The 14,733-nt window shown below is 42.3% G+C and overlaps 1 protein-coding gene across 1 annotated transcript; it reads right to left on the bottom strand.

Moving 5' to 3' along the window:
* Window positions 1–8,050: 8,050 nt before the first annotated feature.
* On the bottom strand, window positions 8,051–9,067 carry LOC130868383 (melanoma-associated antigen B4-like). The gene has a single exon (XM_057760623.1). It carries the CDS (start codon window positions 9,065–9,067, stop codon window positions 8,051–8,053), a length of 1,017 nt encoding a protein of 338 aa, XP_057616606.1.
* Between the last annotated feature and the right edge of the window lie 5,666 nt (window positions 9,068–14,733).

The following is a 14,733-nucleotide window of genomic DNA, read 5'->3' on the forward strand; positions in this document are numbered from 1 at the left end:
TCCATAGGCCCAGCTAAAATAAGGCTTTTGTTTTTTTTTTTTATTTTTTTATTAATTAATTTATTTAATTATTAAAGATTTCTGCCTCTTCCCCGCCACCACCTCCCATTCCCTCCCCCTCCCCCAATCAAGTCTTACTTCCTCCTCAGCCCAAAGAGCAAGCAGGTTTCTCTGCCCTGTGGGAGGTCCAAGGACCACCCACCTCCATCCAGGTCTATTAAGGTGAGCATCCAAACTACCTGGGCTCCCACAAAGCCATTACGTGCAATAGGATCAAGAACCCATTGCCATTGTTCTTCAGTTCTCAGTAGTCCTCATTGTCCATTGTGTTCAGACCGGTTTTGTCCCATGCTTTTTCAGTCCTCGGCCAGCTGGCCTTGGTGAGTTCCCGATAGAACATCCCCATTGCCTCAGTGTGTGGGTGCACCCCTCGCAGTCCTGAGTTCCTTGCTCGTGCTCACTTTCCTTCTGTTCCTCCTTTGGATCGTGAGACTTCAGTCCAGTGCTCCAATGTTGGTCTCTGTCTCTGTCTTCTTTCATCGCCTGATGAAGGTTAATATTCAGGGGGATGCTTATATGTTTTTCTTTGGGTTCACCTTCTTATTTAGCTTCTCTAGAGTCACGAATTATAGTCTCAATGTCCTTTATTTATGGCTAGAAACCAAATATGAGTGAGTACATCCCATGTTCCTTTTTTTGGGTCTGGCTTACCTCACTCAGGATAGTGTTTTCAATTTCCGTCCATTTGTATGCAAAATTCAAGAAGTCATTGTTTTTTACTGCTGAGTAGTACTCTAATATGTATATATTCCATACTTTCTTCATCCATTCTTCCATTGAAGGACATCTAGGTTGTTTCCAGGTTCTGGCTATTACAAACAATGCTGCTATGAACATAGTTGAGCATATACTTTTGTTGTATGTTTGGGCATCTCTTGGGTATATTCCCAAGAGTGGTATTGCTGGGTCGAGAGGTAGGTTGAACCCGACTTTCCTGAGAAACCGCCACACTGCTTTCCAAAGTGGTTGCACAAGTTTGCATTCCCACCAGCAATGGATGAGAGTGCCCCTTTCTCCACAACCTCTCCAGCAGAGGCTATCATTGGTGTTTTTGATTTTAGCCATTCTGACAGGTGTAAGATGGTATCTTAATGTTGTCTTGATTTGCATTTCCCTGATTGCTAAGGAAGTTGAGCACAATCTTAAGTGTCTTTCGGCCATTTGAACTTCTTCTGTTGAAAAGTCTCTGTTCAGCTCAGTGCCCCATTTTATAATTGGATTGATTAGCCTTTTACGGTCTAATTTCTTGAGTTCTTTGTATATTTTGGATATCAGACCTTTGTCAGTTGCGGGGTTGGTGAAGATCTTCTCCCAGTCAGTGGGTTGCCTTTCTGTCTTAGTGACAGTGTCCTTTGCTTTACAGAAGCTTCTCAGTCTCAGGAGGTCCCATTTATTCAATGATGTCCTTAGTGTTTGTGCTGCTGGGGTTATACGTAGGAAGTGTTCTCCTGTGCCCATGTGTTGTAGAGTACTTCCCACTTTCTCTTCTATCAGTCAGTGTGTTTGGACTGATATTGAGGTCTTTAATCCATTTGGACTTGAGTTTTGTGCATGGTGATAGATATGGATCTATTTTCATTCTTCTACAGATTGACTTCCAGTTCTGCCAGCACAATTTGTTTAAGATGCTCTCTTTTTTCCATTGTATACTTTTAGCTCCTTTATCGAAAATCAGGTGTTCATAGGTTTGTGGGCTAAAGTCAGGGTCTTCTATTCTATTCCATTGGTCGACTTCTCTGTTTTTATGCCAGTACCAAGCCGTTTTCAGTACTGTAGCTCTGTAATAGAGTTTGAAGTCAGGGATGGTAATGCCTCCAGATGATCCTTTATTGTATAAGATTGTTTTGGCTATCCTGGTTTTTTTGTTTTTCCATATAAAGTTGATTATTGTCTTCTCCAGATCTGTGAAGAATTTTGATGGGATTTTGATGGGGATTGCGTTGAATCTATAGATTGCTTTTGGTAGAATTGCCATTTTTACTATGTTGATCCTCCCAATCCAAGAGCAAGGGAGGTCCTTCCATTTTCTGGTGTCCTCTTCAATTTATTCTTTTGTTTGTTTTTCAAGAGACAATAGTGATTTTATTAGAATCCTTAAAATACATAAAATGTTCATATTAATATATACACTAAGTTAAATTATTTTTTAAACTTTGGAATAAAGAGTTCAGTATCTCAAAGGAAGGCAAATGGTCTGATAGGGATAACTTATGAGGAGTAGGAGTCATCATATCTTAAAAGTAACTTATACCCTCAAGCAATATAGTCCATGCTGTAGAACTGGAATTAGAATAAAGGTCTAGGAGATAACATATTGACCAGTACTGTATCATTATGTAACTCTTGTCCTTAAAAGCAGGTTTAATTTTTTGAGATTAGAAAAATTCATGTGAGTTGTCCCAAAGAAAGATTAAGAACCATTACCAATCTCTACTTGTTTTACCTAGGTAGTAACATTGATTAAATATACTTTTTTGTCTTTTATCATTACTTTGTTTCTTAAAGATTCAGTTTGCTATGAGCCAAACTGAAGTTGAACCCGTTATGGGATCCCACTGGAATGACAGCTCACATACAACTAAGAGTCAATTCAGAGTGTTTATTTTAGCTGGTTGGGACTATACTCAATTATTTGGGAACTAAGTTTAGCCCCAAGCACTGCTTTTCAACTTCTGGGTCACAACCCCTTTATGGTTGAGTGACCTTTTCTGAGGGGTCACTGAAGACTTGCAGAAAATACAGATATTTACATAACTATATATAGCAGTAGCAAAATTCTCATTATGAAATAGCAACAGAAATAATTTTATTGTTAAGAATCACTACGACATGAGGAACTAATTTAAAGTTTCACAGAATCAGGAAGGTTGAGAACCAATGATTTAGAGTAAGAGTCTTTTAATAATAAGACCTACATCCTGTAATTTTGCTCTGCAGCTTGAGTGATAGGTTGCAACCAATTTAACAGAAGCTAAGAGAAGCTGCTACTGGAAGAGGTAGGGTTATGCAAAAGCAAGGAATTTAAAGGGTACTAAGATGTTAGCTGGGGGCAACTTGGCCTCAGGACCTAGAATAGATTTGAAATATTTCCTAGGTATTCTGGATCAAGGAGATCAAATTCTGGTTATGCATGAAGTGGTCTCATCTAGAATACAAGATGAAAGAACCTCTATATTGTCATACCCAGTTACATTCCCCTCTGGTTCTTTGAGCATGAGAAAATTTGGTGATTTGTTGTTTTATAGGAGACCATAATTGATGCAATGGACCACTAGCTTATCTGAACATGCAGTTGAGGATGCAGGGTTCCCATCATTTGTCAGTTCAGAATGAAAATCAATGGTTAGGCCATTGCTGACAGTAACTTGGTCAGCCATGGTGACCAGTTAAGCAGAGACTGAGACACCAATTATTTGATCTTTCTTTTCTTTCTCAGAAGATTTTTCTGACCATGACAATGTTTTCCCTAATCAGCTCAAATTAGTTGACAGAGAATTAGCAAGTTTCTCCTCAGGCCATGCAGCAACTTCATTTTTTTTTCACAAAAGGAAGCCTAGAATCTTTCATTTCTGCAGGACTACCACTCTGAGTTAGTCAAACTGATTCTCCAGGCTAAATTCTTACATCCAGGTTTGGGGTTGATGGGGATTGTGTATCCTGGGTTAGGAAACTTTGGTCAGTCTTATCTCTAAGTTCATCTGATGCCATCCTCAGCGATCTCTTTCCAAGGGATGACACCACCTAATTTGACAGCAAGCAGTCGGGGTGGTAAAGATGACTGGATGGGGTCCCTTTCATAGGGGAAGGGATCCTCTTTATCCAAACTAAGTAAATCTCTCTCCTGATAACGACTGGTGGACAGGTTCAGAGATAGAAGATGGCAGGATTCCTTTCACTGTCTTGTCAACGGCCTTGCACCCTTCTTTCAAAGCCTGCACAGACTTAAGAAGAAAGTGATTAAGACATTTCTGTATGGGGAAAACCTTGGAGTTTGGGAAGGATGGGAGGTAGTATTCCAAACACAACTTCTAAAGGAGGAAGTCACTCCTGATAAAGACTATATCAGGCCCTGAGCAGGGAAAATGGGAGGAAGTTGGCCCAAGTTTCCCTGACCAAATTGGTCAGAATTTCCTTAAAAATTTTAGTCACCCTTTCTGTCTTATCTGAGCTCTGTGGCCTATACATATACTTTCTAATGAAGTTTTAAGGTATTTGTCAGATTTTGAGAACCTTTGGTGGTGAAGGCTGGGTCATGTCAGAGCCCAAAGCTAGGGAAGACCAACCTAGAAACTTTTCCTGAAAAAGTTTCTTAGTAACTATTGGAATATTCTGTTCCAATGGAGTAGCCTTCCACCAACCCTGAAAGGACATTTACAAGCACCAGCAAATATTTATAGTTAAGATCTCTTGTGGGTCTTCCTTCCCAATTTGGGATTTTCCTGAGCACAAGTGACATATCACAAAGTGGTGTCATTAATCAAGCTTTCCATATCTGAAACATAATACCTAGGTCTGATAAATTCAAGAATCTTCCCGGCCCCAATGTGGCCAGCTAGATAGAGATCAACAACCAGCTGCCTGTCATCCACCACCCCTCTCCAGGTTAGCCACTTTTTGCCCAGTACTGTCAGTCTTGCCGCAGAGTGCATTCCTGCATCCAGGGGTCGTCCATAAATTGGCCTCATGCAGAATTTTCAAGACTTGGAGGGCCCCCATTGAGTCTAGAGCCATTTTCCAAATGCGAAATTCAGCAGCTAAGTTTCCTCTGACTTTTAAGAAATCCCTTTCTGGATGTCTTCTACAGTGAACAATGGCTACCTTCTTGGGTAAGAAATAGCTTGTAATAGGTACCACAGCCAGGGATACCAGCTCCTGTGACCTCACTCAGGGTTGCGAAAAAGAAAGCCTTCAGAGCAGTTTGGACTTAAGAAAATGGTTACATTTTTCTATCTGAGACGAAATAGGGAAATACACACGATTTCTTATGGTAACTTAAGAAACAAAGGAACAAGCACATGCTTTGCTGACGGTAACCTTCTGTTTTACTTCATCCTGAGCAATCTCTCAATCTTGGCAATCTCTCTGCACAGGTATGTCTCCTTACATACAGTTACATTTCTCTTTACACACATACATCTCCCTTCAACACAGCCATGCACCTCTATACATAGTTATATCTATTTTCACAGTTACATTCTCCACATAGTCTCCATATATTCTCCACACAGCTACCTACTTTCACGGTTCTTTACACAGCCACATCCCTCTCTACAGTTACATTCTGCATACACCCATATGTTTGTCCTTTTACACTTCCTACATACACATCTCTCTTCTATATAGCTACATCTTCAAGCTCTCTACACTCAGCTATATATATGTGTGTGTATGTATATCTATATCTATATATCTTTTCACTTGTCTCTCTCTGAACATTCAGCTCCCTTTCAGTACACACACACACACACACACACACACACACACACACACACACAGAGTCTGTTCAATTGAGCCCATCCCTATCAATCCCAGGAGATTCTACCTCTGAGAAAAACTTCTACTATACAGAAGAATAAGTTCAACCTGACAGTTCTCATGGCCTTTATGAGATTGAGAGATGAGTGTTTTTCTTATATGACTTTCCATCTGTGTTTACCTTTAGGTCCAGAATGTGCCTTTTCTGAGCACTTCTGTTATACTCAGGTCTTGCATCATCTTCACTGAGTTTATAAGCTTCTTTTTATCAGACCTCACCACTCCTTTCTTACCTGACCTGAGAACGCTGCTCTTGGGTGTAGCAGCATTTCATTTGTATTTTAATAAATTAAGCATGCCTGAAGTTCAGAGAGTAAAACAGTCTCACTGGTCAGTCTTACAGACCAGACCACAATAACACTTTAATCCTAGTAGCCACACCTGCTGACACAGAAACTGTGCGGTGTATGACTTTAATCTCAGTGGTGCACACCTTTCATCCCAGAACTAGATAGGATTATAAAATGGGGAGGCAGCTCTCAGTTACATCTCATTCTGAGATTCCTAGAGGCAGGATTGCCATTTCAGACTGAGGTCAAAGTTAAGAGCCAGTGGCTGACTGCTTTGCTTTTGGGTCTTCAAGTAAACCCCAATTTCTCTCTCTGAGCTTTTATTAAACATAACTCATTTGGTTCCCAACTTTTGGGGCACTAATTGACGAACAAGCCATTTTCCTGAAACTTTTAGCCACCATGCCAGGACAGAGTTTGGACTGGAATTCCAGCTCTAGGAATTCAGAGGAAGCACTAGGATTTCCAGGTCCCATCTGCTTAGGCTTAGCTTCCTCTCCTGAGGAGCCCATCCTTTATGACACCCGTCAGGCACCCAGAGGGGTTCATGTGTTCTTACTGTAGTTTCCTGTTGGTCCTACAGTCTGTTGCTTACCACTAGCCCTGCATGCGTAAGGCTACCTTTCAAAGACAGAAGTTTCTCTCTTACTGGGTGACATAGCTGCTCAGTCCCAACAAAACACAGAGGCTTATATCAATTATAAACTGTTTGGCCTCATTAGCTCAGTCTTATTGTTAACTAGCTCTTGTAACTTAAATTAACCCATAATTCTTATCTATGTTCAGCCACGTGGCTTGGAACCTTTTCCAACGCAGCATTTCATCTTGCTTCCTGTCTGTCTGGGTGGTAACTGCAGAAGGAGCCTTTCATCTTCGCTGAGTTCTCCTAGTCTGCTCACCCCGTCTATACTTCCTGCGTGGCTACTGGCCAATCATATTTCATTAAAACAATGCAAGTGACAAATCTTTAGTGGGTACAAGAGTATTATCCCACAGTACCTGGTGTTGATTTGACTTGGAATTTGCTTGAGTATAGTTTTATGACTTGTGTGTGTAAGTGCTTGCACAGGCCAGAATAGGGCATGGATCTTTTAGAGCTGGAGGCGGTGCTAGACATTAAGACTCATTTAGTAATATTGAAAATAAAACTGATATAAGAGCCACAGTGTGGTTAAGCATAAGTGGAATAGGGCAGTGTTGTCTTTAAATCATATGCTTAATCTAAATTCTTTCATTTACTAGCCATGGAAACATGGAAACATTTAGATTTGTAAGTCTTGCTATCAAGGGAGAAATGATTTTGATGATGTCTTTCTTGCATAAAGGGGATATATGTATATAGTTCAAAAAAATCTGTGTTTGAATCAGAAGCTATCATTTACTAATGTGAGCACTTAAATAGAATTCATTTTTATCCTTATTTTCCGTAACATTTTGCCTAAAAGAATCTGCAGAGAGTACTGTACAAGAAGGAAAAAACAAGAACTTCTTTCCTGAAGATATCTGGTAATGAATGTAGATAGATATTTTATGTTAAACAAGACATCACTCCATTTATTGTATCTTTAGGAAGTAGAGACCTTATTCCAATATGTCCAGTAATAAGAGTTTCTTATAGAATATGTCATCAAATATTCCAGACCTCCTGCTTCTATTAACGAACATATCCAGTACACAGGGTGACAACTCTGCAAGAGCAAATGTTCAGTGCCTGTTTGGTTAAAACATGAATGTTTAAAAAAAGAGAACTGCTTCTCTGCTAATTTCTCACACATATTTTAATATCAGAAACAAAAGTCAGTATACATCCCTGACATCAATGCTAAGAAAACAAGGACTAAAAAAAACTTCACTGAAAAGCCTAACACTTTTGAATATTTTCCTTTCATATTTCACACCATTTTCTTAGCCTAATTCGATAGTATCTTATGAACATCACCAAATCCTTAGAACATTTCAAATTGTAAACTGTATTTCAAATAAATCCAAAAAATTTGAGCTCCCAACTTGGTAAACAGCAGTGAAGGAACTGGCTACAAAATTAATCTGTGTACATTTAACCCCAAGTTAAAACTTTGCTAAAAGTCCTCCAAAAGATTATCAACAGCTTATTTGAAAAAGGTGAACAGACCTTTTCAATCATAAAGCAGAGGCTACCTTATACCTCACTTGTGAGTAGGATGACTTAACTTGGTCTTAGTACGTCCCTTGGCCTTGCCTTTACTGCCAGACTTGGCTGCAGCTGCAGCTTGGGCTTCCTCTTCCTCTTTAATCAAATCCTGCTCAAAACGAGATAAGCACACCCCAGGCAAGGCTTCACTTATCTTGGCTAAAAAGTCCATCACCTTTATCTGGGTTGTTTCATCATAGGCTCTCGGGCCCCACAGGAACTCATAGGATGGAGGATCACTGTTAGGAACCTGATGGTATACCAGGTACTTTTCCTGTACCAGATCTTCAGTGATGAGCTTCCTGATATCCCCAAAGAAGACATGCATGATCCCATCATAGACTCCTAATGCATTCAGGAAATACCAGACATACTCCTCGGCAGCACGGTAGTTATTTAGATAGATCACACTTAGGAGAGCAATCAGAATGCCCCTGGTAGAAACACCTAGCTCATTGCTCATACTTCCATCATCCTCAAAATCTAGCTTGCTCACAAGCTCATATGCTTGACCATGTGGCAGGACTTCTTTCAGCTCAAGGCCAAACACCACATCCAATCGATAGGAGGCTGTCTTGAAGATCTCAGGGAAGTGTTCCTTGAACCTTTTGTTGATAACTTTGAGCATCTCTCCCCTCTTCATGGGCTGCTGCACTTTGTATTTGAGGAGCATGTACTCCATCAGCATTCCTGTCTTCCTTGTCATAAGATCCATCCGCATGCTTCTAGTAGAGAGTAGAGCCCTGGAGGAACGCTCATTTCCATCCCCTTGGCCCTGGTCACCCTTATCAGATCTTCTGGGGGTCACTCCCTGGCTGGCAGTGCTGCTGGGTGCTGAGCTTTCAGACTGCTGTGGGAAGTCAGCAGTGGAAGTGCTTGGCTTAGCATCTCCTGAAGCTTGATCAGAGCCAGCAGGTGCCTCTGCTTTCTCTGCCTCCTTTGCTTGAGCATCCTTGAGCCCCTGGCGCCTTTTCTCTCGAGCACGCGCCTTACTCTTCTGTCCCCTTGGCATGATGGCTGGTGTCAGGGACAGCAGGACAGAGTCTTGGTAGTAGAACAGGTAACTGAGATACCTAAATCAGGAAAATAACGTACTATGAGCATTTTGAGCATGTTGTGAACACTCTGGCTTTCAAAAATTCTTTCCCCTCCTTGTGTCACACACATTATAATGACATCAGTGTTCTAAGATCTCACTGTAGAGATCAACCTATGATGGAGGAAGGTCATTGGTTAAAAATAAAGAAACTGCTTGGCCCTCATAGGTTAGAACATAGGTGGGTGGAGTAAACAGAACAGAATGCTGGGAGGAAGAGGAAGTGAGCTCAGATGCAGGGCAGCTCCTCTGAGAGACAGATGCCATGCTGCTGCTCTCCAGGGCAGACACGATGCAGCCAGCCGCCAGGTCAGACATGCTGAATCTTTCCCGGTAAGACTAGTGCTACACAGATTATTAGAGATGGGTTGATCGGGATATGAGAATTAGCCAGTAAGGGCTAGAGCTAATGCGCCAAGCAGTCTTTAAAATAATACAGTTTGTGTGTCGTTATTTTGGGGCATAAGCTAGCTGGGATATCAGGAGCTGGGGCAGCAGGAACACAGCCAGCAGCTCCCACTACAAACCTACCCCAGGATCCAGCAAGACCACTCTTGGGAAGATATCCAAGAGATGCTCTATCATACTACAAAAGCATTTGTTCAACTATGTTCATAGCAGCATTATTTTTAATAGCCAGAACCTGGAAACAACCTAGATGTCCCTCAACGGAAGAATAGATAAAGAAAGTGTGGAATATGTATACATTAGAGTACTACTCAGCAGTAAAAAAAAAAAAATGACATCTTGAATTTTGCAAGCAAATGGATGGAAATAGAAAACACTATCCTGAGTGAGGTAACCCAGATCCCAAAAGATGAATATGGTATGTACTCACTCATAAGTGGATTCTAGCCATAAAGGATATTGAGCCTATAATATGAGACCCTAGGGAAGCTAAATAAGAAGGTGAACCCAAAGAAAACCATATAGTTATCCTCCTGATATTGGAAGGAGACAAGATTGCCAGGCAAATATTGGAAACTTGGGGGTGGGGATGGGGTCGGGGAAGGGGAAATGGGGAGAAAAACGTGAGAAGGGGAGGATGGGGAGAGCTTGGGGAAATGGACAGTTGGGATGGAGGCAGGGTGGATATGGGAGTAGGGAAGTATATATTCTAATTAAGGGAGCCATTTTAGGGTCGGCGAGAGACTTGACTCTAGGGGTGTTCCCAGGTGTCCATGGAGATGTCCCCAGCTAGATCCTTGGGCAGCTGAGGATAGGGAGCCTGAAATGGCCCTATCTTATAGCCATACTGATAAATATCTTGCATATCACCATAGAAACTTCATCTGGTGATGGATGAAGCTAGAGACAGAGACCCACACTGGAACACTGGAATGAGCTCCTAAGGTCCAAATGAGGAACAGAAGGAGGGAGAACATGAGCAAGGAAGTTAGGACCATGAGGGTTGTGCCCACACACTGAGACGGTGGGGCTGATCTAATGGGAGCTCACCAAGGCCAGCTGGATGATGGAGCATGTGATCAAACCAGAATCCCTGAACGTGGCTGACAAGGAGGGCTGACTGAGAAGCCAAGGACAATGGCACTGGGTTTTGATCTTACTGCATGTAATGACTTTGTGGGAGCCTAGTCTGTTTGAATGCTTACCTTCCTAGTCCTGGATGGAGCGGGGATGACCTTGAACTTCCCACAGGGCAGGGAACCCTGACTGCTCTTTGGACAGGAGAGGGAGGGTTAAGGGGGGGAGTGGGAGGGAAATGGGGGGAGGGGAGGAGGTAGAAATTTTTAATTAAATAATAATAAAAAAGAAAAAAGTACTCACTGTATTCCTCACCTCTGGTCACCATATATACTGTGAGGTAAAGGATGGCTGCCTTTCTCTGGTGTTTGAACACACTCAATTCTACTCACATCTAGTACTAGGTTGCTGTAATGTTTCACAGAATCCAGGAGCAAGGAAGCCCAAAGGAGACTTGAACTTGAATGACAACTTCAATTCACATAACATGAATGGTGAAATCTCATAAGGCCATACCCCCAGATGAACTACTCTAGACAGTGGCTGTTACAAGAGGGAGATTCAGTCTTCTGCAGGCAAATCTCTCAGTCTGAAAACCATACACATGTAAGCAACACTAAATGGACAAATTAAATTGTTTTTACATCTTTATATAATATATGCATGTGTTTATATTATTTATTACTCAAACTATTGATATTATTTTTACATAAAACAATATATAAAATATATGTATGTATTTATATATTGTCACATATGTAACAATAATAATTATAAAATGGGCTGTGGATTTGAGACAACATGGAGAGGAATGTGTGGGGATGGAGAGAGAAGCTGAAAAAAATATAAATACAGTGCACATATATTAAATAAGAATTCAAAAACAAAAATAATTACAGCACTCAAAAAGTATGGGCAGAAAGACTTCCATAATTTAAAAGGCATCCTGTTCTACATTGTGAATTCTGGGGAAATCAGAGGTATATACAAAAAAAACTGACTTTAAAAAAAAGAGAAAGACAAAGAAGCATGATATGCACTGGGAGAAACCACAAACACAAGATATGATGTAGATGCGGAAAATAACAATGCTAACCTTTGCCCTCTTGTGCTGACAATGCCCTGGGAACAGAGCCTCTGTCTAGTCAGGACAGGTGTACATGTCCAAGTCACACTATAGAGCCTGACTTGCGGTGGCCCCATTATTTTGGAAGTGATTCCCTCACCTCCACATATCTTCACTGATGTTAGGTACTGGAGACCAAGGCTAAGGTGGGCTGATAGGAGACCAAGGCTGCCCATTCTCAGAGAACAGGCTCAGAGGAGCACAGGGGGCTGTTACACTTCCAGCCCCTAATTCATGACATTTTAAATATCCCTGTGCTACGTGTTCGCTTTCAGTTTTCATTCAACCATGATGTTAGTATCCTCCCCAGACATTTGAAGCTGACCCTGTTTCTTTGTCTGCACTCATTTGGTGAAGTTATGGGAATTGCTGTAAAGTTCCTGGCATACACACCTTGTATCATAGTCTCCCTTATTCCCCCAACCACCGCTGTATTTCCGGTCTTCCTATTCTGCCCATCCTGGTTAATTTCCCATTATCCTCTTACTTCTCCCAAAAAGTACAGGAGAGTATTGGCAGGAGGCTTTAACTCCTCCACGTTATTTATTTATATTTAATAACGTCTGCTTTAGCCCTCTTTGCCACGTTACCTATGGTTTCAGGAATGCTAAGCAAACACTATAAACCAGCTGTGCTCTCTCTCTATCCTTCCATTTCTGATTTTTATTCCTATTTTTTTTAATACAGGGTTTCTCTGTGTAATAGCCCTAGTAGTACTGGAACCTGGAACATGCTTTGGAGAAACAGTTTGGCTTTGAACTCACAGAGACCTCGCTGCCTCTGCCTCCCAAATGCTGTGATTTGTGCCATAACTGCTGGGCTCCATTTCTGATTCTTAAGAGTTGTTTGGGAGAATATAAAAGGGAGGTGCATCTCTGTTCTACAATAGCTAGTTCCAGGACAGCTAGGACTGCTAAACAGAGAAAACTTGTCTTGAAAAAAACTGAAAAACAAAACAAAACAAAACAAAAAAGCTTCCAGATAGCTGGGTGGTGGCTGCACATCCTTTGGTTCCTCCCAGCTGTCTGGAGACAGAGGTACGTGGATTTCTTTGTGTTCCAGTCCTGCGTGGAAAACAGAGTGAGTTCCAGGAGAGGCTTCAAAGCTACAGAGAAAACCTGTCTCAAAAAACAAAACAAAAATCCTCTAGTTATCTCTGGTATAGAGTTCCTTATGACTGCCATACACCTAGGCATGACTGCACAGGTTAGGATTCCTATGACTCCCAGGGGATGTGCTTGCTTGTCTAAGTTAGGCTTCCCCCTGATTGCCACAGGATGGGCATGCCTAGCCTAGTTAGGAGTTCCTCTGACATCCCGCGGGATGGGAGTGGATACCAGAGGTAGCATTTCTACTGACTCCACAGGATGGGAATGGCAACAGGCAATAGGCTTACCTCCGACTTCCATTGGTTGGGAGGGGCTATTAGAGTTAGGCTTTCCTTTTCCTCAACAGGATGGGAGTGGATACCAGAGATAGACTTTCCTCTGATACCCAGGGGATGGGAGTGGCTCCCAGAGTTAGGCTTTTCTCTGACTCCCACAGGATGGGAGTAGCTAACCAAAGCATCTGGGTATCTTCTGCATGTGACACTTCCTCTGACCATACTGAGATGGGCATGGCTATCTTAATCCTGAATGTATCTCTTTCTTTTGGTCCCTGAGACCTTCTACCAGCCTGTGCTGGGCAGGACCAACCAATCCAGTGCTTTTAGCGTGTTTTTCCTAGGTTTGGGTTTTAAGCACTAACTCAGGCATTTAAGCTTAAGTAGAGAGCCAGACAGTGATGTCTCAAGCCTTTAAGCCTACCACTTGGGAGGCAGGGGCAAGCATATCTCTGTGAGTTCGTATCTAGCCTGGTCTACAAGAGCTAATTCCAGGACAGCCTCCAAAGCTACAGAGAAACACTGTCTCTAAGGGGAAAAGAGAATAAGTTCACAGCTTGCAGGAGTTGATTGTTCATTCCACTGATCATTAACTGCCAATTTTCCTGGTGATGAAGTCTGATAAACTTCCTTTGCTTCTGTACTCTACAATGGGGCACTTTAGAGCCCAAGTCCAGGAGAGCTCACACGGGACATGAATTCAGTTCAAGGTTCTTATTAACCATTTAGAAGTCAAAGGCTGGCTTTATTTGTGACCTATGAAGCCACCATTTACAGAATTAGAGTTACCTTCTAAGAGCGGGGGTCCCTGTTTCTTCCCAGAAGCATACAAAGCTACAGGACGCCTCATATTTACCAAGGGCAAGACTAAGTGAGAGCTAGCACAGCTCCTGTGATTATTGCAGACATATTCCCCCTTGGTACACATTCAGGGTCCTTACCTTGACTGCAGACCTCTCTCAGAACTCGCCAGCAGCCGGGCCTGAGCAGCAGAGGAGGCTTCCGTGGCAGAGGCACTAAGACCCAGCTCCTCCCCTTCTCACAGGAAGTGAGGGTAAACCATATCCGGCCAGGGGCGGGCTCTGAAGAGTGACAGCAGGGACAGGTTACTATGGAACCAGACTGCTGTGGAGGAAATTTAGAGGAGAGTCGGTTTTCCTTACTGTACTTCCCTAAGACACTAAGCCTTCCCACTGCCTACACTTTTCTTGCGCTATTTCGTGCAGAGCTTAAAACCTGAACCTCGGAAGCCCCACTTAACTCAAGCATCATCTACCTCGCCTTGTTTCCATCTCTGCCATACACTCCCTGAACCCACCTCCCTCTCTCCCCGATTTTACATGTCCTGCTCCAGGTTGCATGCACGTCTTCTTCTATTTACAGCTTAATTCCCAACTTTCAGAAACACTCCTCTGCTGCCCAGGAACTCCACCCCACTCACACCCTCACCACCATGGGTTTAGGGGGTTAATAAAGGACACAAGGGCACAACTTCTGTCTAGCAAGTCTCACCTAGGGAGAGTGAAGCTCGAGCTCCTATCCCGTATGCACCCAAGTCTGCCAGCTACACACGTAACCCTCCCTTGC

The sequence above is a fragment of the Chionomys nivalis genome, chromosome X, assembly GCF_950005125.1.
Source record: "Chionomys nivalis chromosome X, mChiNiv1.1, whole genome shotgun sequence".
In the NCBI taxonomy this organism is placed as follows: Eukaryota; Metazoa; Chordata; class Mammalia; order Rodentia; family Cricetidae; genus Chionomys; species Chionomys nivalis.

Coding starts and splice junctions, on each gene's coding strand:
- LOC130868383 (XM_057760623.1), bottom strand. CDS start 9,067: ATGCCAAGGGGACAGAAGAGTAAGGCGCGTGCTCGAGAGAAAAGGCGC.